At 36.5% G+C, this 22,856-nt stretch overlaps 1 protein-coding gene across 1 annotated transcript in view; it reads right to left on the reverse strand.

Moving 5' to 3' along the window:
* Window positions 1-22,856, reverse strand: part of USP21 (ubiquitin specific peptidase 21) — a 140,034-nt gene that overhangs the window by 17,698 nt on the left and 99,480 nt on the right. The window contains exons 11-13 of the mRNA XM_053704488.1: window positions 13,065-13,143; window positions 11,049-11,156; window positions 8,814-8,928 (exon numbers count right to left, since the gene is read on the reverse strand). Coding sequence (XP_053560463.1) covers window positions 8,814-8,928; window positions 11,049-11,156; window positions 13,065-13,143 — 302 coding nt within the window. The remainder of the gene's footprint in view (window positions 1-8,813; window positions 8,929-11,048; window positions 11,157-13,064; window positions 13,144-22,856) is intronic.

Here is a 22,856-nt window from a genome sequence, read left to right on the forward strand (position 1 = left end):
TGAAGAGACCATTCGCCCGGATGCAACGTTTGGCGACTGAGATAATCCGCTTCCCAATTGTCTACACCTGGGATATGAACCGCAGAGATTAGACAGGAGCTGGATTCCGCCCAAACCAAAATTCGAGATACTTCTTTCATAGCCAGAGGACTGTGAGTCCCTCCTTGATGATTGATGTATGCCACAGTTGTGACATTGTCTGTCTGAAAACAAATGAACGATTCTCTCTTCAGAAGAGGCCAAAACTGAAGAGCTCTGAAAATTGCACGGAGTTCCAAAATATTGATCGGTAATCTCACCTCCTGAGATTCCCAAACTCCTTGTGCCGTCAGAGATCCCCACACAGCTCCCCAACCTGTGAGACTTGCATCTGTTGAAATTACAGTCCAGGTCGGAAGCACAAAAGAAGCCCCCTGAATTAAACGATGGTGATCTGTCCACCATGTTAGAGAGTGTCGAACAATCGGTTTTAAAGATATTAATTGAGATATCTTCGTGTAATCCTTGCACCATTGCTTCAGCATACAGAGCTGAAGAGGTCGCATGTGAAAACGAGCAAAGGGGATCGCGTCCGATGCAGCAGTCATAAGACCTAGAATTTCCATGCATAAGGCTACCGAAGGGAATGATTGTGACTGAAGGTTTCGACAAGCTGTAATCAACTTTAGACGTCTCTTGTCTGTTAAAGACAGAGTCATGGACACTGAATCCATCTGGAAACCCAGAAAGGTTACCCTTGTCTGAGGAATCAAAGAACTTTTTGGTAAATTGATCCTCCAACCATGATCTTGAAGAAACAACACAAGTCGATTCGTATGAGATTCTGCTAAATGTAAAGACTGAGCAAGTACCAAGATATCGTCCAAATAAGGAAATACCACAATACCCTGTTCTCTGATTACAGATAGCAGGGCACCGAGAACCTTTGTAAAAATTCTTGGAGCTGTAGCTAGGCCAAACGGCAGAGCCACAAATTGGTAATGCTTGTCCAGAAACGAGAATCTCAGGAACTGATAATGATCTGGATGAATCGGAATATGCAGATATGCATCCTGTAAATCTATCGTGGACATATAATTCCCTTGCTGAACAAAAGGTAAAATAGTCCTTACAGTTACCATCTTGAACGTTGGTATCCTTACATAACGATTCAATATTTTTAGATCCAGAACTGGTCTGAAAGAATTCTCCTTCTTTGGTACATAGAAACATAGAAACATAGATATTGACGGCAGATAAGAGCCATAGGCCCAGCAAGTCTGCCCCACCTTACCTAACAGTATAAACTTATCTAGTTCGTAGGATAGCCCTATGCTTGTCCCATGCATTTTTAAAGTCCCCCACAGTGTTTGTTGCTACTACCTCTTGAGGAAGTTTATTCCATAAATCAATCACTCTTTCTGTAAAGAAGTGCTTCCTCAAATTACTCCTGAATCTACTACCCTTTAGCTTGAGCTCATGACCCCTTGTTCTTGAATTTTCCATTTTATGTAAAATACCCACAGCCTCAGTTTTACTAAACCCTTTAATGTACTTGAAAGTTGCTATCATATCACCTCTTTCCCTTCTCTCCTCTAAGCTATACATATTTAGGTCATTGAGCCTATCCTGGTAAGTTTTATTTTTTAGACCATGTACCATTTTGGTAGCCCTCCTTTGCACATTCAAATGAAGAGATTTGAATAAAACCCCATCCCCTGTTCCGGAACTGGAACTGGCATAATTACTCCAGTCAACTCTAGATCTGAAACACATTTCAGAAATGCTTGAGCTTTTACTGGATTTACTGGGACACGGGAAAGAAAAAATCTCTTTGCAGGAGGTCTCAACTTGAAACCAATTCTGTACCCTTCTGAAACAATGCTCTGAATCCAAAGATTGTGAACAGAATTGATCCAAATTTCCTTGAAAAAACGTAACCTGCCCCCTACCAGCTGAGCTGGAATGAGGGCCGCACCTTCATGTGGACTTAGAAGCAGGCTTTGCCTTTCTAGCTGGCTTGGATTTATTCCAGACTGGAGATGGTCTCCAAACTGAAACTGCTCCTGAGGATGAAGGATCAGGCTTTTGTTCTTTGTTGAAACGAAAGGAACGAAAACGATTATTAGCCCTGTTTTTACCTTTAGATTTTTTATCCTGTGGTAAAAAAGTTCCTTTCCCACCAGTAACAGTTGAAATAATGGAATCCAACTGAGAACCAAATAATTTGTTACCCTGGAAAGAAATGGAAAGTAAAGTTGATTTAGAAGCCATATCAGCATTCCAAGTTTTAAGCCATAAAGCTCTTCTAGCTAAAATAGCTAGAGACATAAACCTGACATCAACTCTGATAATATCAAAAATGGCATCACAGATAAAATTATTAGCATGCTGAAGAAGAATAATAATATCATGAGAATCACGATGTGTTACTTGTTGCGCTAAAGTTTCCAACCAAAAAGTTGAAGCTGCAGCAACATCAGCCAAAGATATAGCAGGTCTAAGAAGATTACCTGAACAGAGATAAGCTTTTCTTAGAAAGGACTCAATTTTCCTATCTAGAGGATCCTTAAACGAAGTACCATCTGACGTAGGAATAGTAGTACGTTTAGCAAGGGTAGAAATAGCCCCATCAACTTTAGGGATCTTGTCCCAAAATTCTAATCTGTCAGACGGCACAGGATATAATTGCTTAAAACGTTTAGAAGGAGTAAATGAATTACCCAAATTATCCCATTCTTTGGAAATTACTGCAGAAATAGCATTAGGAACAGGAAAAACTTCTGGAATAACCACAGGAGCTTTAAATACCTTATCTAAACGTTTAGAATTAGTATCAAGAGGACCAGAATCCTCTATTTCTAAAGCAATTAGAACTTCTTTAAGTAAAGAACGAATAAATTCCATTTTAAATAAATATGAAGATTTATCAGCATCAACCTCAGAGACAGAATCCTCTGAACCAGAGGAGTCATCAGAATCAGAATGATGATGTTCATTTAAAAATTCATCTGTAGGGAGAGAAGTTTTAAAAGATTTTTTACGTTTACTAGAAGGAGAAATAACAGACATAGCCTTCTTTATGGATTCAGAAACAAAATCTCTTATATTATCAGGAACATTCTGCACCTTAGATGTTGAGGGAACTGCAACAGGCAATGGTACTTTACTAAAGGAAATATTATCTGCTTTAACAAGTTTGTCATGACAATCAATACAAACAACAGCTGGAGAAATAGCTACCAAAAGTTCACAGCAGATACACTTAGCTTTGGTAGATTCAGCACTTGACAGCGATTTTCCTGTAGTATCTTCTGGCTCAGATGCAACGTGAGACATCTTGCAATATGTAAGAGAAAAAACAACATATAAAGCAAAATTGATCAAATTCCTTAAATGACAGTTTCAGGAATGGGAAAGAATGCCAAAGAACAAGCTTCTAGCAACCAGAAGCAATAAAAAATGAGACTTAAATAATGTGGAGACAAAAGTGACGCCCATATTTTTTCGCGCCAAATAAGACGCCCACATTATTTGGCGCCTAAATGCTTTTTGGCGCCAAAAATGACGCCACATCCGGAACGCCGACATTTTTGGCGCGAAATAACGTCAAAGAATGACGCAACTTCCGGCGACACGTATGACGCCGGAAACGGAAATAGAATTTTTGCGCCAAAAAAGTCCGCGCCAAGAATGACGCAATAAAATGAAGCATTTTCAGCCCCCGCGAGCCTAACAGCCCACAGGGAAAAAGTCAAATTTTAAGGTAAGAAAAAATGGTCAAATCAAAATGCATTATCCCAAATATGAAACTGACTGTCTGAAAATAAGGAAAGTTGAACATTCTGAGTCAAGGCAAATAAATGTTTGAATACATATATTTAGAACTTTATAAACAAAGTGCCCAACCATAGCTTGGAGTGTCACAGAAAATAAGACTTACTTACCCCAGGACACTCATCTACATATAGCAGATAGCCAAACCAGTACTGAAACGAGAATCAGCAGAGGTAATGGTATATATAAGAGTATATCGTCGATCTGAAAAGGGAGGTAAGAGATGAATCTCTACGACCGATAACAGAGAACCTATGAAATAGACCCCTTAGAAGGAGATCACTGCATTCAAATAGGCAATACTCTCCTCACATCCCTCTGACATTCACTGCACGCTGAGAGGAAAACCGGGCTCCAACTTGCTGCGGAGCGCATATCAACGTAGAATCTAGCACAAACTTACTTCACCACCTCCATCGGAGGCAAAGTTTGTAAAACTGAATTGTGGGTGTGGTGGGGGGTGTATTTATAGGCATTTTGAGGTTTGGGAAACTTTGCCCCTCCTGGTAGGAATGTATATCCCATACGTCACTAGCTCATGGACTCTTGCTAATTACATGAAAGAAACTTAATTTTTCGCCGCTAACTTAAATTGGAAAGCGGCATCCAAAATAAAGGAATTAGCCAACTTTAGTGCGTGAATTCTGTCCATGACTTCATCATATGGAGTCTCCTTTTGGAGCGAATTTTCTAGTTCCTCGAACCAAAAAGACGCTGCCGTGGTGACAGGAATAATGCACGAAATTGGTTGAAGAAGGAAACTTTGCTGGTAGAAATATCTTTTTTGATAAATAGAGAAAACCTCAGCGCCTAATGGTAACCTCTAAGCCTAGGGAGGGGGACTCCTAGCAGATGCCCAATGTATAAAGCAGATAAAGAAAAGAAAAATCCCAGGCGCCTACCCTAAGGAGGCTAGGTTAGAGTATAATTGGATGGAGAGCCAAATTGGTCTAAAATGTGTTTTTAATACATAAATAAAGGTAAATGCAACGGTAAAAACAAGTTCAATACAAAACTATCATGGATCCATGGTACATTACATATATCATATATAAAACTTGGGTAATAAAACAGGTTAAAAAATCAGGTCAAATTTAAATATAAGCGATTTAGTCAGCAAGATATTTCACAAAAACAATTTCCAATTTAAAAACAATAATAGACAATCTTATTAAAACATCCAGGGTGAAGCAGGGTAAAAATTCACGGTGAAGTAGTGTAAAAAATAGATGTGAAAAAATCAGAGTTAAACAATAAAGCTTGCAATGCCAATCGATATGGAATCCAAAAAATAATAAACAATGTCAAATGTGCAAAAAAATGTGCAAAAAGAACGAAGTGTACAAAAAAAGTCTCTAGTCCTATGGAATGTAAGGAATATATTCCAGTAATTTCGATTCTCTGAGGGATGGTGATAGAAATGTCAGAACAAGTGCAGAAGCAACAGCAATCAGTGTGGCAATATCACAGAAAAACGATGTTGTTTGTAAACAATATGAAAAAATAATAGTAAAAAGTGTAGATTTTCAAAAAGGCGTTAAAAAATTGATATAAAAGTGAGAAAAAGTCTTTTGATGGTGGTACTCCTAATGGTCTTCAAACGTATGTGACTTCAATAATAGGTGTTAGAATGAGATGTAAAAAATAAAAATAAAAATGAAAAATAAAATGTAGATATAAAAAAACTCGAACAATCACCTGTGGAAAAAAACAGAAACACAATATAGTGTAGATGGTCCTAAAGATGTTGCAAATAATAGAATAAGGCTTACCAGTGCTGGTAATTCTATTATTTGCAACATCTTTAGGACCATCTACACTATATTGTGTTTCTGTTTTTTTCCACAGGTGATTGTTCGAGTTTTTTTATATCTACATTTTATTTTTCATTTTTATTTTTTATTTTTATTTTTTACATCTCATTCTAACACCTATTATTGAAGTCACATACGTTTGAAGACCATTAGGAGTACCACCATCAAAAGACTTTTTCTCACTTTTATATCAATTTTTTAACGCCTTTTTGAAAATCTACACTTTTTACTATTATTTTTTCATATTGTTTACAAACAACATCGTTTTTCTGTGATATTGCCACACTGATTGCTGTTGCATCTGCACTTGTTCTGACATTTCTATCACCATCCCTCAGAGAATCGAAATTACTGGAATATATTCCTTACATTCCATAGGACTAGAGACTTTTTTTGTACACTTCGTTCTTTTTGCACATTTTTTTGCACATTTGACATTGTTTATTATTTTTTGGATTCCATATCGATTGGCATTGCAAGCTTTATTGTTTAACTCTGATTTTTTCACATCTATTTTTTACACTACTTCACCGTGAATTTTTACCCTGCTTCACCCTGGATGTTTTAATAAGATTGTCTATTATTGTTTTTAAATTGGAAATTGTTTTTGTGAAATATCTTGCTGACTAAATCGCTTATATTTAAATTTGACCTGATTTTTTAACCTGTTTTATTACCCAAGTTTTATATATGATATATGTAATGTACCATGGATCCATGATAGTTTTGTATTGAACTTGTTTTTACCGTTGCATTTACCTTTATTTATGTATTAAAAACACATTTTAGACCAATTTGGCTCTCCATCCAATTATACTCTAACCTAGCCTCCTTAGGGTAGGCGCCTGGGACAAATATCTTTTTTAGCAATCCTTCCAATTTTTTATCCATAGGATCTCTGAAAGCGCAAGGAATAGTTGTGCACTTGGCTAGCGTTGAAACTGCCCCCTCAACCTTAGGGGCCGTTTGCCATGCGTCCCTTCTGGGGTCGACAATGGGGAACATTTTCTTGAATATGGGAGGTGGAAACAAAAGGTATATCTGGCCTTTCCCACTCCTTAGTCACTATGTCCGCCACCCTCTTGGGTATCGGAAAAGCATCAGCGTGCACTGGGACCTCTAAGAATTAGTCAATTTTGCACAGCTTCTCTGGAATTACCAAAGAATCACAATCATCGAGCGTAGTTAGCACCTCCTTAAGCAGGGCGCGGAGATGTTCTAACTTAAATTTAAATGCCACGATATCAGGTTCTGCCTGCTGAGAAATTTTCCCTGAATCAGAAATTTCCCCTTCAGACAGACCCTCCTTCACTGCCAATACAGATTGATGTGAGGGTATAACAGATAAGTTATCATCAGCGCCAACTTGCTCATCCTCTGTATTTAAAACTGAGCAATCACGCTTTCTAGGAAATGATGGTAGTTTGGATAATAAATTTGCTATAGAATTATCCATCACAATAGTTAATTGCATAGTAACAAGCATTGGCGCGCTAGATGTACTAGGTATCGCCTGCGCGGGCAAAACTGGTGTTGACACAGAAGGAGAGGATGAGGAACTATCCCCACTACCTTCATCTTGGGCAATTCTATTAAATGTGACATCACTGTCCAGACTTTGTTTGGACGCCCTGGCACATTTTGCACAAATAGTTAAAGGGGGAACCACCTTGGCCTCTATACACACAGAACATATGCTATCTGAAGGTACAGACATGTTAGACAGAATTTGGCAGGCTAATAATGCAATAAAAACGTTTTTAAACAAAACCGTTACTGTCCCTTTAAATAATAAAAAGGCACCCTTTATTTCTGCAAGTTTGAAAAACTATGAAGGCAATATCCGATTTTTTACAAAATTTGCACCCCAGTGTCCTAGTGCCTTGAAAGTATTGCACACAAAGTTTCAAGACTTTAACCTTTAAAATGAGCAAACCGGAGCTATTTGTTCAAATCAACAATCTTAACACATTACAATCACTGCCACAGCCTTGCTGCGGCTTTTTACCTTCCCTGAGAATTATTCACCATTGAAATAAACCTTCCTGAGTCCGTTTTTTTGAGCCACAGGACCCATCACATGAAGCTGCATGCACTGCCTTGGAATTAAACTGCGCAACAGAGGCGCGAAAATGGGGCCTCCTTCCTCTGCATACTAGAGTGAAGGGGCCTTCCTGACTGGAATAGTAGTCTAACCAAATGCCAGGTGAAATAAAAAGTTCCCAAAAGTATTTTTAACTACACAAAAACACTCTAAATGCCATATAAATATGATATAAATATTGTATAAATCAATCGATTTAGTGTCAACCAGTATATAGCCCATTAATAAGCCTTCATTCTGTTATGAGTCTAAGAAAATGGCTTACCGATCCCAAAAAGGGAAAAAGACAGTCTTCTAGCATTACTATGTCTTGTTAGAAAATGGACTAGTCATACCTTGAGCAGAAAAGTCTGCAAACTGTTCCCCCCAACTGAAGTTCTCTGGGCTCAACAGTCCTGCGTGGGAACAGCAATTGATTTTAGTTACTGCTGCTAAAATCATACTCCTCTTTAAACAGAACTCTTCATCTTTTTCTGTTTTAGAGTAAATAGTACAAACCGGCACTATTTTAAAATAACAAACTCTTGATAGAAGAATAAAAAACTACAACTAACACCACATACTCTTTACCATCCCCGTGGAGATGCTACTTGTTCAGAGCGGCAAAGAGAATGACTGGGGGGCGGAGCCAGAGGGGGGACTATATGGACAGCTCTTGCTGTGTGCTCTCTTTGCCATTTCCTGTAGGGGAAGAGAATATCCCACAAGTATGGATGAAGCCGTGGACCGGACACACCAATGTTGGAGAAAAAGTGACCCTAGATAACTGTTTAACCCCTGCAAAGGTGAAGACCAGCTCAGTAGTTGCCAGCCTTTCAACTCCTGAACGTACAATCAGCATTCACACAACCTAACAGTTCCTGCTAGGGGTAAACACTATATAGGATCATTAATACAAAACTGACATGTTCTAACAAGGTACATAATTGTTTCATTAAAACGTCCCTTTAAGTTATGGGCTATGTATGATTCTCAAAGACTGCAGAAGCACATCCCTAAATTAACTAAAAGATACGATTTTCCAGATTGCAAGGAAGAACACTAATAAACAGTTTCTATATGTTCCATTCCATCCTCACCTGGAGTCATTAAAAGTGTGCCAACTAGAGTCATCTTTGCAATAAGCTGTGTAATGGCCATAATGCACACTTCCCGAGTGATTGCACGATGCGTACAGGTTATACACAGGGCTTCCTACAACAAAAGGAGAAGTGAAATAATCAAATAAGCATCTTTAACACAACTACTCTGTACTATTCTCAGTAAGTTTGTTCTAGCCACATCTGCGTCTTGTGTTACTGGCTCATATCTCCTCTAGTCTGTTGCTCTGCTTAGCCTAAAATGACCCAGCATTATTCTCAGAATACAAAATGTACTGGAGATAAATCAACACTTCTGTGATGAAGTCTGTTCTAATTGCATCTATAAAATAGAACTACAGTACAGGGTCTACAATTATAACAACTGTAAGCTTGTTAAAGCCCTCAGAGCTTTGGGGCAATGTGTCTCAATATAGAATATAGGATTCCAGGACCGTAGTTTACCATAATGCCACAAGATTATAGGTGTTACACCTTGTCACATTTCATTCTTTTTCACTTTCAAGAAAAAAGAACACATTTTTACATATGCTGTAAAAATTCAAATAAGCAAATTCTATATAATAAACAACACACAAATACACACACACACACATATATATATATACACACACACACATATAAATATATATATATATATATGCAAAACATATAGACTGCACTTACTGGATTTGTGAAAAAAATAGATTTATTCTGTTATATCATAGTGACGTTTCGGGATCCACAGACCCTTTCCTCCGACCAAACAAGGTAAGGGGTCTGTGGATCCCGAAACGTCCCTATGATATAACAAAATAAATCTATTTTTTTTCCACAAATCCAGTGAGTGCAGTTTATATGTTTTACTATTGAAATTTAATACCGACTAAGCACCCTGGTAGTGAGAGTGCAGATACTTGTGGGATATTATATATATATATATATATATATATATATACACACATACATATAGATATTCACACACACATACAGATATATACACACACACAGTATATATGTATATAAAAACTGGAGGGCTGCATTAATGTCCCAGGTCATAGGGTTGGGCAACTGTGTTAACCTGTAAGCTACCTGTAGCAGGATCAGCAATTATACAGTTAGATTATAAAATCCTGGGTGCATTATATAAATTGCAGGATAAAAGCAACTATACCGACGATCCCTGCCCAGCCTCAAATTATAACTTTACATTACAAGTGTCTTAATAAAAGGACCTCTAATTAGCTTAATCTCATAATATACTATTAGAGTAACTCTGGTGCACAATGTCCCATTAAACAAAACGGGTCCAATGATCAAATACGTACCAGCATGGAGGGAGGTCACACAAAACCTTTTTCTTTGCATCATATTATAATCTAGATGTGTCTCATTCAAACCCAGAAATCTGCATAGTGAAATAAGAAGCTCTCAAACTAAAATGTGCTGTCCTAATCTTACCTGCTGTGTGCAGTTTACACTGGCAAATAACTACTTTTTATATTATAGCCGTTAGCTGCTATAAAAGGTGAAACAGTCTCCCAGTGTTCCAGATTTCCTGGTCAATAACTGGAAACCACCAGCCTGATGCAGTGTTATCAGCAAGGAAAACCTGGAACAAAGGTGGACAGTGTTCTGTTTGGAATGCTGGTATTTGCCATTGTTTTTAATCTGTTAAAACTTTTCCTCCACCAAAGCTACTTATTATATTTACAAATACTTTTAAATGATAGAATAATATATTGCAAGGTTTAGAGCAGGCAGTGCACCTTTAGCCTTTCTTTCTTCAATTCATTTTTATATTTATTCATATCGATCACAATTGCTGACACAACAATAACCAAAAAGGCAGACCCAGGAGTCTTTATTGCATTCTGCCGTGAGTAAATTAATATTGTAGTTATCCTCAACCTTAAAATATTGCATCTGATTCCCCTTAATCCTGCAGATGACCTTGTCCTCTAATTCAAGGCTATTTGAGATGGAGAGCACAGACATGATAAGCCGTTTACTCACAGCGCATTAATCCTGTCACACGAGACCTTGACACTGATCCTTAGAGATCTTACTTTCCTTTATTAAATAGGAAGGTACCTGGGATATCCCGCTCTATCGGGAGCAGGCTTAACCTGAACGTCATATTATACTCAGAGGCCATAAAAGTCATGCAATACAGGAGGACATCATGTTGTAACCATCTCTAATTGTTTGATCACATGTTTAAGAGAATCTTACCGGCTTTCTCACTGGCAAACTCCTTAAGGTTGAGCCTGTGCAGAGGAAAGTCCACAAAGACAGAACATTTTTTGATTGAAAACCTTGTAGTAGAAAATCTATTCAGATCTTCATGTCGCAAAGTTAAGGAACATATGGAGAAATTATATATAAATTTAAAAAATGTGGTTAATTGGCTAATTTGTGTGTGTGTATGTGTATATATATATATATATATATATATATATATATATATATATATATATATATATATATATATATATATATATATACACACACACATACATACACAGTATATATAAAACAGCTCAAAATAGTCCTGCAGTGTGTTGCAGACTATCTGCGGTCAAAGGCGGTAAAAGAAGGTTTTCTCAAATATAAGTTCCAATAACTTTTCACTTATTGTCCAAACAGGCTGCAAACCCGAAAACAAAAGTTAAAGGAACAGTACACTGTATAATTGTTTTTCCATTAATGTATTTTCAATTACTTATTATACCAGCTGCAGAGTATTTTCAGGTTTATTTGTGTACATCAATTAGCTGGTTTTGTGCTTTCAAGCCACAGCCCATTACAATGTGTTGAGCTTGTAGGTAATATATCTCGTTATGTTATCTCTTTATGTACACACACTTTTGCTTCCTTATCTTAGATTTGTCTGGAAACCAAGAGAGAATACTGCAAAATTAACATTGTATTACTTAACTATCCTGCGCCCCACTGGGAGTGTAATTTATTCTGCTGATTGTGTTTACTTAGGCGTATCAATAGCTTAGACTTCAGTATAGAAACTTTCAGTATAGGTGGGGATACCACTGGCTAAATAAGCTATTTCAAATGCTTACATAGGAGTAAAGGAGTTACTTGTAAACAATTTAATACACTCCAGCAGGTAAAATGGATCATTGGGATCAATTTAAAGGGGACATTTTTTGAATAAACGGTCCCTTTAATGCCATACCCAGTGTAAAATCATTTAATGTGGTATTTCCAAAGTCTTCCCCCTTATTACACACAGTAAATATAAAAAAGGTGAGATTGCATATACGGCGCTACTAAATTACACTGCTGTTTACAGCCTAATTGCTCAAAGTTTATACAAGAAAAATAAATTCTCAAAACAAATCCACTGTGCATTCTACAACAAATACAAATAAATAATTAAAATGCACCATAGCAAACATGCAATCCAGGACAGCAGACTATCAGCTTTATACAATTTAGGGAAGTGGTTTACCTTTTATTATGTAAAATAATGATAATAATGTGTTCTACTTTGTTTATCAGAGATTTCTGTGTGGACTTTCTAACAGATTACTGGAGCATTAAGAGAGATTAACATCTTTACGGACTGGATTTACTTTTCAGCAATATATATATTAATTGTTTTAAAATTACATTGAGGATTACATTTATAATGACTTTATTGCTAGCAATGTGCTAAAACAACATATGTGACCTATATAGTGTAAACATAAACCAATAAAGTCAGAATATCTCTAAATTAAGGTCATTTCAGTAATATATGCTATAGAATGTATGTTACATTTGACTTTTATGTTGGTCTGGAGTCAAATTAATGTTTTTTAAAAGAAAAAAATATAAATAAAAACTAACTCGGCATCCATAATTTGTGAACAGCAACATAATTTGTGTAATTTGTGGTTCTGAAAAAGAGGCAAATCACCTCCTTTAACTCCTATCCTCTGCTTGCTATGATAGCTTCTAACTCTGTGTGCTTTCTGCAACCAGGAAACTGACTGCACTCACAGACCGATCAGGGCTGCCCATATTAAGAGATGTGTGCTAAATTTATTCTCAGATACTCATGTGATGTGAAAAGATTATTCCTAAAATGCAAATATGCTGGATTCATATAATAATTAAATATTAATTTACTACAAAAGAGACAAAAAAAAAAAAGAAAAGAAAGAAAAACAGATTACTTATGCAACATAAAACTTTGCAATGCATCAGATGTGTTTTGTGCTGCTATGATTTATAAAGAAAGGATACGTAGGACAAGAATGCGTGGAAACCGTTGTATGGTTAGTTTTTTGGTACTTTTTGTTCTCTGTCTACATCGATCACAGATCTGAGAAGAGAAAAAGAAAAAAAATTGAAATAACTTTAACACAAAACATTGCTGATAAAGGTACAACAAAAGAAAACAACCCCAAAAAACCACAGCAAAAACACATACATACTAAGAGACGAATTGCTAAAATATATAATTAACACCAAACAAGCAAATACAGGACCCGCCTTTAAAAAATAAAAATTATTTTCAAGCTTGTAAGCAAAAGGCAGATTTTATTTTGGATTCTTTACTATAGGCATTTACTAAGTGTCTCATCAGTAGTGCACTGCTGCTCCTTTAACAAAGGATAACAAGATAATGAAGCACATTTGTATAGTAGAAGTAAATTGGATAGTAGTTTTAAACAGTTTGATATATATCTGAATCATAAAAGAAAAAAAATTGTTGTTTCATATCCCTTTAAGATGTAACACAACCCAGTTTTTCCAGTAGACACCAATCATCAGCTAGCTCTCAGAAGTGTATTTTTGCTGCTGAAAAGGTTTATGCTCTTCAAGAGAAAAAGCAAATTTGATAACAGAAGTGAATTTAAAAGTGTCTTAAAAAGTACATGCTACATCTGAAACATGCAAGTTTAATTTTAACTTATGTCCCCTTTATTGTGTGTGAAAAATACTCAAATAAAAATTCTCTTTTTCTTTGAATATTTTATTGAATATTAGCTCATTTCCTTGAGAGCATATTTAGGTAGGCTCAGTTCTATGCACTATATAGCACATAGTCCTGAGCCTACCTAATAAGCTCTCAAGGAAAATAGTTAAAAGGGACATTAAAATACTTTTAGGTGGTAATATAATGTATATATCTAAAAAAAATATTGCAATATACTTTCATTATTTATTTTGTCCCTTTTTCCTGTGATTTTATTCTGACAATGTGCTTTTCAGTTCCTGTTAGAAATGTAAGTGCAGAAAACTGTTATATTCCACACAGCCACTAACCGCACACTCTAGCGACTTATTTATAACTGTCCCTAATTGGCCACAGCAGAGAAGGTAACCTAAGTTATACAATTGCAGCTCCCATTGATTTATAGACACTAAAACTTTACCCTTATTTTGTCAATATTTAAAAAGCTCATGAAACTTTAAAAAATAAATCTACATGTTCTTCTCAGACTAATCTTTTCTTTGAATGCGTCATTTTATCTAGCATTTATTTAGTGTTTAACCCTTTAAGTGCTAATGACGGCTCTGAGCCGTCACAGAGTTTCCCACTCTGGTGCCAATGACGGCTCAGAGCTGTCACTAGCATTCTCCCACCTTGAGGGAGATCTGGGGGCTCCCACCCGCTCCTACCCCGGCGATCGTGCCTGTATAGTGACAGGCATCGCCGGGGCTTCCCGTATTGCGTGGTGACGTCATGTGCAATAACGTGATGACGTCACCGCGCAACTTTATTTATACTTAACAATGTTAAGTATAGGAGCAGGGGGCATGCTGCTTAGAAGCCGCCATCTCAGGCACCTAAGCAGCTACAGACCCCCAAGACCCACTGTTGGAAAGGTAATCGCCTAACCTTTCCAACAGTGTAAGTATTGGGGGTCTGAGGAAAAAAAAAAAAGTAAAAAAAAAAAAATTGTTAAAAAAATAAAAAAAAACATTAAAAAAATCTTAGCACCCAGGTGGGAAAGTACTTAGCACTCAAAGGGTTAATGTCCCTTTAAATTAGATGGACTGCCCAACTACGACCCCATTTTACTCATTAACCAAGACCTAAAAATGTTCACTAAAATTCTGGCAAATCGTCTTAAATTGATATTACCCTCGCTGGTCCACCCAGACCAGGTGGGATTCATTAAAGACAGAGAAGCTCCTGACAATATCAGACGCATGATTAATCTTATACACTATCTGAATGAGTCAAAAACGCCTTCTCTGCTTCTGTCATTTGAGACGTTCAACAGAATTGACTGGAATTCTATGTTTTTGACCCTAAACTATATGGGATTTGACGGCTCTTTTATAACAGCTCTTAAAGCAATATATTCGACTCCCAAAGCACAAGTAGCCTCAGCTGGCTATAAGTCTAAGATCTTCCCAATAACTAAACCGCTTCTCTGTACCTAACTTATATAATGTATTAGAAAAATGATCTGCAATATCTGGATACCGGCTAAACTCTGATAAATGTGAACTGTTTCCCATGCGCAGAAATTACTAGAATTATATTTCGACTTTAAATGGATTAAAAACTCAATCCAATATTTAGGAATTTATCTAACCACACAATTCCACCAACTAAACATAACTACACCCCACTTTTTAAAACTTGAGAAAAGATATACAAAAATGGAAATCTTATAACTTCTCCTGGCTGAAACAACTAGCAGCGGTCAAAATGAATGTACTTCCCTGTATATTATATCTATTCAGAGCACTCCCGATTAAAATTATAAACTCAGATTTAGCTACCTTACAATCGGACTTAGTATTTTTCATTAGATGTAAAGACAGCTAGAATTTCAAACATCATAGTAACCAGACATAAATCTATAGGATGAATAGGAGCACCTAACTTGGACTATTAAGGGGCAGCTAGATTAGCCCAAGATTCCATGATACATAGAAGACCTAATGAGGCTATATGGATAACACTGGACGCAGACCTGGGGGCATGGGAATTTCCAGACTCAGTATTTTGGGACAAACAACTCTCACAATCCTGTACAATACAACTTGCACCTCCTACAATAGAGCTTACCCTATACAACTGGACCAAAGTGGCGAAATAAACAAAACTTTTTCACGAACATTCCTTATTATCTCCGATTAGATACTTATTACCCAGAGATCTTAGAAAACAAATTAGCAAATGGGAGAATAAGGGCTTGTACAGAGTAGCCAACTTACTAGAAAACAGATTATTCTTAACTTTTGCCCATTTACAACTTAAATTGGAACCCCTCAAACTACATTGGTGCCTATATCTCCAACTCCAACCTACACTTACCAACTCAGCAACAACCTTAGAAAATATAAGTAGCAGCCAACACAGACCTAAACAAACTATATCAAAACTTTATATAGCTATACAAACTCTACCAAATACTTCTAAGGCTTCAGTTATGATAAATTGGGAGAAATATTTAGGGATATCTCTAGAGAGACAAGAATGGGAGATGCTGTTCAACTCTGCAAATAAAGGCTTATTGAGTACAGATTTAAAAGAAAACTCCATAAAAACAATCTTCCGCTGGACTCGACACCATTGGAAACCTTACACATGTACCAACATGGTAGTAGACTTTGTTATAGGGGATGTGGAGAAGTAGGCACTTATAAACATATGTGGTGGGAGTGCAATGACGTCCAGTTAATCTGGAAAGCGCTATCTTCTCTAATCAGTAAACTACTATAAGAAGAATTACAACTCACTATGGTGCAGGCTCTACTTCACGAGCAAATCAAGAAATACAACAAACACAAACACCTTTATTAAAATTCTATGTACGGTACTAGAACCAGTATAGCAAAATGCTCGAAAACAGGTGCTCCTTCATGGGCAGAAATACGAAATAAAATCCAATACATCTACACTATATATGAATCAGCTTCAGGGATACCAAACAACAGGGATATAACCAATAAAGTCTGGCATTACTGGGTTATTAAAGAGGGTTCTAAAACATAATGAATTAGAGCACAACTTAGGCTACATACATTAAGAACATACTCATATTTTTATGGTCAAAAAAATATCTCTAGGTAGAAAATATGTCAATGTTTTTTTCTCTTCTTTCTGAGATTTTTCTTTGTTATCCTTTTAATTTAATGTTACATACAATGCCGTTTGTTTATCCCACTCCACACTGTAAAAAGAGGTTCAGTTGATGGACTAAAGATAAAAGGAGATAAAATTCTCTAAAAACCCTTCATACCTTTTATCCCAGAGAAAGACAATCAAGCAGAAGCTTGGGGTGGGGGAAGTGGAAGGTCATAATATATTCAAAATGTTATAATTGTACACTTATCGTTATTACTATTTCTGTATGTTTATCTGAAAATAAGAAAGTGAGAAATATTCTAATAAAAAAACATTTAAACATAAATTAGATGGACTGGAGAAAGCATGACATTTTAAACAACTTTCCAATTTACTTCTATTATCAATTTAGTTTAGTTCTCTTGGTATCCTTTGTTAAAGAATAATCCTAGGTGATCTTATGAATGTGCACATGTCTTTAGCTATCTGGCAAGAGGTCTTTGCAACAATGTTATACACTGTAGCAAATACTGCTGCCATAGAATGCTAAAGACACATGTATGCTCCTAAACTTCTATTTGATAATAGAAAAAAATTGGAAAGTTGTTAAAAATCGCATGCTCTATTTAAATCAAACATTTAGTTTTGACTTTAACGTCTCTAAGTTTAAACAAAGGATAACAAGAGAATTGTATCAGAATCACAAACATTTTAATTGTGAGTTCTATGTTCCTTTAATAAATTACTGGACCTATGCAGCTTTGCAGTTACTTGTGGCTCTGAACTATGATTTAGCAATTTCTTTGGTTGCGTGAGCTAAAACTGCTTTGCTACAGATTAGCTTTCCTGATGGCTGTCACTTCCTACTGACAACATATTTAGAAGCAGCTTGGTCTTTTTATATCCTATCGGAAGAAGTGGCAGATTTTCCTCAGCCATCTGTTCTAGAAATATAATATTCTGAGCAATCTGACAAAGTTCATGTCATGCTACTCAGTGGTACTTGAATTAAAACCTGATTAAGACAGTATATCTTTTGAAATGCATTGATTGGTATTATTTTTAACACCCTTATCTATATTTCTTTTAAATGGTCACATAGTTAAGGGTTCAGGTATGTTTTTTTCATGTTGAAGCTGAATTATACAATGATGGTTAGTTATTGAGCACAAAGGCAGCATATAAGAAGAACCTCCTTCCTGGTAATGTCAGTTAATAAACAACTAGAATTCGTAATTTCAGTTACTTTCACAATACTTTGTGATTAGGTGGAAGAGCTCTTGACTAAATTAACATTTTACCCAAATATTAGTGAGACAAGAAAAATCAGCTTTTATTTTTGGGACAGAAACATTATAAATAAAGAGTGGAATAAAAAAAACACGCAAAATATTTGAGCACATGGCAAATATGTCTCGTAAACTTTTTTTTCATTGGGTGAAAATAGTTGTGGTTACCATATAATTTTTGTCTAAATTAAATGAACTTGTCTTATTGAATCTTTTCTGAAAATGATTCAATAATCGCTCCTTAATAGCACTGTGTGTATAATATTTTATATATAACTGGGATTGGTCTGAATCACTGTACTAACCCTAGCTAAGTGTAAAAGCTGTGTAATGCGGCGATGCTATGGCGTAAAGGGAAGCCTGCCTTAAAAAGCAGGCTAAAAGTAAAAAGGTGAGTCATTGTGAACCGCATTTGCATATCTTACCCAGAATCCTTTTCTGCATTGGAAACAGTGTAATCGGAGAGTTTCTGTGGGAAAAGCAAGTTTTCTGACTTGTCTAGATTTGTAAATAGTTTACACAACGAGTTATTTTATATATATATATATATATATATATATATATATATATATATATATATATATATATAGTCTATATCCAATAAAGGACTGCACTCACTGGATTTAGTTTCAGAAACCTTCAAATCTTTATTGTGGTAACGTTTCGGGGTTCGCAGACCCCTTCCTCAGACCAGACAACAGTGCAAGTGAACAAAGTGTGCAATATATAGCACTAGCCCCACCCATCACAAACATCAAAATTGCGCCAAAAATCCATCACCATGGTAACACACAAACAAGGCCCCATGACCATACCACCAGAAAACACAATCAAAATACAAAATAAAACAAACTGCATATGCAAGTATTTTGCATAACCTCATAGTTGAACACTAATATGTACAATCATCAGTAGTAGTAGATATTCAGTAGTTACAATAGAATCACTGTAATTAGTTACTGATCCAGTTTAAGTAGCTTAAAGTATATTTAGACAAGCAATGATGGAAAACACACTAATCAAATAATCAAAGTAAACATCATGCAAGAAGAGGAATCTATCCATCAGTTGCACTGTTTAAAAACATATCCACCTCCCTGTATCCAGTTACAGGACTCAATCTTAAGGAAATATACACATAAGCCATATCATCTAACATTCATATAAATTACACCCTAGTGGCTCTTATGAGCATGTAAGACCCATGATGGCAGTACCCAACTACCCCCCTTTTTTCTCTACTTGGCCTGTGATGCAGGCTGGCTATTGATTTAATTTAATTTATTCACTAACGGTTTAATATTAATTTGGTTATTTTTAATTTTTTATATTTTTTATCTTTTAATTTCTAATGATTCACATTTTAAGCAGTAAATCCGTGTTGCTCTAGGTTCGTCTTATCCTGAATCTGCCTGCCTCCCATTATCACGCACACAGCGGTTTTTTATAGCTCCCACCAAATGCTCTGATGTTTAGGCACACATATGATTATACATACTTATTCACAATAGACCATATTTAAGACCTATGTGACCATTTAATATAAGCCTGATATACTAGCTTTGATTTTCTTGGGGCTCACAAAGAAGCTCAGTTGAGATAGGTATAGTAGCAGCCCGGCATAACTCTAATCACAGGCTCCGCTGTCACTCCGTGACCTAGCTACGCCCATTGACTGACTGACAGGCTATGCTAATTAGCCATGCGGTCGTGCTCCAAGCTCACTCACGCTATACCGGGTTGAGCCGCGCCTGTTTCACTGATGCACTACAGACTCGGTACACAGACTTGCTACATAGGTAAATACACGCACCCATGTTTACATCTATCTAAGCTCCCAACACTAGGGTATAATACACTGGCTAAGACATCCTGCATAGAACCCTGACACTGGGAACTACGGGCCTTTTTGTTATATTCAACTCGCATGGGACACAACACATTGCTCTGCGCGCCCAGGGGGCTTGACAATTTTGTATTTTTGTATATTTGTATCTGCCAGAATGTCAGATTAGTACTTATAGCTCACATACTTTTACATAGGATTGGTCATAGCAAGCCTTGGGATAAATATGGGGGACATTGAATTAGCAGTAACAGACCTCATATATATCTATATATATCTGATTGACTTTTTATTATTTGTTTATTTTTCATCTAGTTCAAATGCTAGAAGTTTAAATGCCTAATCTATGTTGCAATGTTTATATGATATGGCTTATGTGTAAATTTCCTTAAGATTGAGTCCTGTAACTGGATACAGGGAGGTGGATATGTTTTTAAACAGTGCAACTGATAGATAGATTCCTCTTCTTGCATGATGTTTACTTTGATTATTTGATTAGTGTGTTTTCCATCATTGCTTGTCTAAATATACTTTAAGCTACTTAAACTGGATCAGTAACTAATTACAGTGATTCTATTGTAACTACTGAATATCTACTACTACTGATGATTGTACATATTAGTGTTCAACTATGAGGTTATGCAAAATACTTGCATATGCAGTTTGTTTTATTTTGTATTTTGATTGTGTTTTCTGGTGGTATGGTCATGGGGCCTTGTTTGTGTGTTACCATGGTGATGGATTTTTGGCGCAATTTTGATGTTTGTGATGGGTGGGGCTAGTGCTATATATTGCACACTTTGTTCACTTGCACTGTTGTCTGGTCTGAGGAAGGGGTCTGCGAACCCCGAAACGTTACCACAATAAAGATTTGAAGGTTTCTGAAACTAAATCCAGTGAGTGCAGTCCTTTATTGGATATAGACTGTATACTTGTTTGACTTTGCACCCTGGTTGATGACTACACAGCATTGGGAGTGCAGACACACACGGAGGATATATATATATATATATATATATATATATATATATATATATATATATATATATATATATATATATATATATATTATATACACACACAGTTGCAAGAAAAAGTATGTGAACCCTTTGGAAAGATTAGGATTTCTGCACAAATTGATCATAAAATGTGATCTGATCATCATCTAAGTCACAACAATAGACAATCACAGTCTGCTTAAACTAATAACACACAAAGAATGAAATGTTGCCATGTTTTTATTGAACACACCATGTAAACATTCACAGTGCAGGTGGAAAAAGTATGTGAACCCTTGGATTTAATAAATGGTTGAACCTCTTTTGGCAGCAATAACTTCAACCAAACGTTTCCTGTAGTTGCAGATCAGACGTGCACAACGGTCAGGAGTAATTCTTGACCATTGCTCTTTACAGAACTGTTTCAGTTCAGCAATATTCTTGGGATGTCTGGTGTGAATCACTTTCTTGAGGTCATGCCACAGCATCTCAAATCGGATTGAGGTCAGGACTCTGACTGGGCCACTTCAGAAGGCATATTTTCTTCTGTTTAAGCCATTCTGTTGTTGATTTACTTCTATGCTTTGGGTCATTGTCCTGTTGCAACACCCATCTTCTGTTGAGCTTCAGCTGGTAGACAGATGGCCTTAAGTTCTCCTGCAAAATGTCTTGATAAACTTGGGAATTCATTTTTCCTTCAATGATAGCAATCCGTCCAGGCCCTGACGCAGCAAAGCAGCCCCAAACCATGATGCCCCCACCACCATACTTCACAGTTGGGATGAGGTTTTAGTGTTGGTGTGCTGTGCCTCTTTTTCGCCGCCACACATAGTGTTGTGTGTTTCTTCCAAACAACTCAACTTTGGTTTCACCTGTCCACAGAATATTTTGCCAGTACTGCTGTGGAACATCCAGGTGCTCTTGTGTAAACTGTAAACGTGCAGCAATGTTTTGTTTGGACAGCAGTGGCTTCCTCTGTCATATCCTCCCATGAAATCCATTCTTGTTTTGTGTTTTACGTATTGTAGATTCGCTAACAGGGATGTTAGCATTTGCCAGTGACTTTTGTAAGTCTTTAGCTGACACTCTAGGATTCTTCTTCACCTCATTGAGCAGTCTGTGCTGTGCTCTTGCAGTCATCTTTACAGGACGGCCACTTCTAGGGAGAGTAGCAGCAGTGCTGAACTTTGTCCATTCATAGACAATTTGTCTTACCGTGGACTGATGAACAGCAAGGCTTTTGGATATACTTTTATAACCCTTTCCAGCTTTATGCAAGTCAACAATTCTTAATCGTAGGTCTTCTGAGAGCTCTTTTGTGTGAGGCATCATTCACATCAGGCAATGCTTCTTGTGAAAAGCAAACCCAGAACTGGTGTTTTTTTATAGGGCAGGGCAGCTGTAACCAACACCTTCAATCTCATCTCATTGATTGGACTCCAGTTGGCTGACATCTCACTCCAATTAGCTCTTGGAGATGTCATTAGTCTAGGGGTTCACATACTTTTTCCACCTGCACTGTGAATGTTTACATGGTGTGTTCAATAAAAACATGGCAGCATTTCATTCTTTGTGTGTTATTAGTTTAAGCAGACTGTGATTGTCTATTGTTGTGACTTAGATGATGATCAGATCACATTTTATGACCAATTTGTGCAGAAATCCATATCATTCCAAAGGGTTAACATACTTTTTCTTGCAACTGTGTATATATATATATATATATATATATATATATATATATATATATATATATATATATACATATACACATACATACACACACACGCACAAGCACACTCGCAGGAACAACCAACCAGCTCAATAACATTGTAAGCCTGTTCTATGGCGATTTACCACCTGGGTGCA

Source organism: Bombina bombina, chromosome 1 (assembly GCF_027579735.1).
Source record: "Bombina bombina isolate aBomBom1 chromosome 1, aBomBom1.pri, whole genome shotgun sequence".
NCBI classification, from domain to species: domain Eukaryota; kingdom Metazoa; phylum Chordata; class Amphibia; order Anura; family Bombinatoridae; genus Bombina; species Bombina bombina.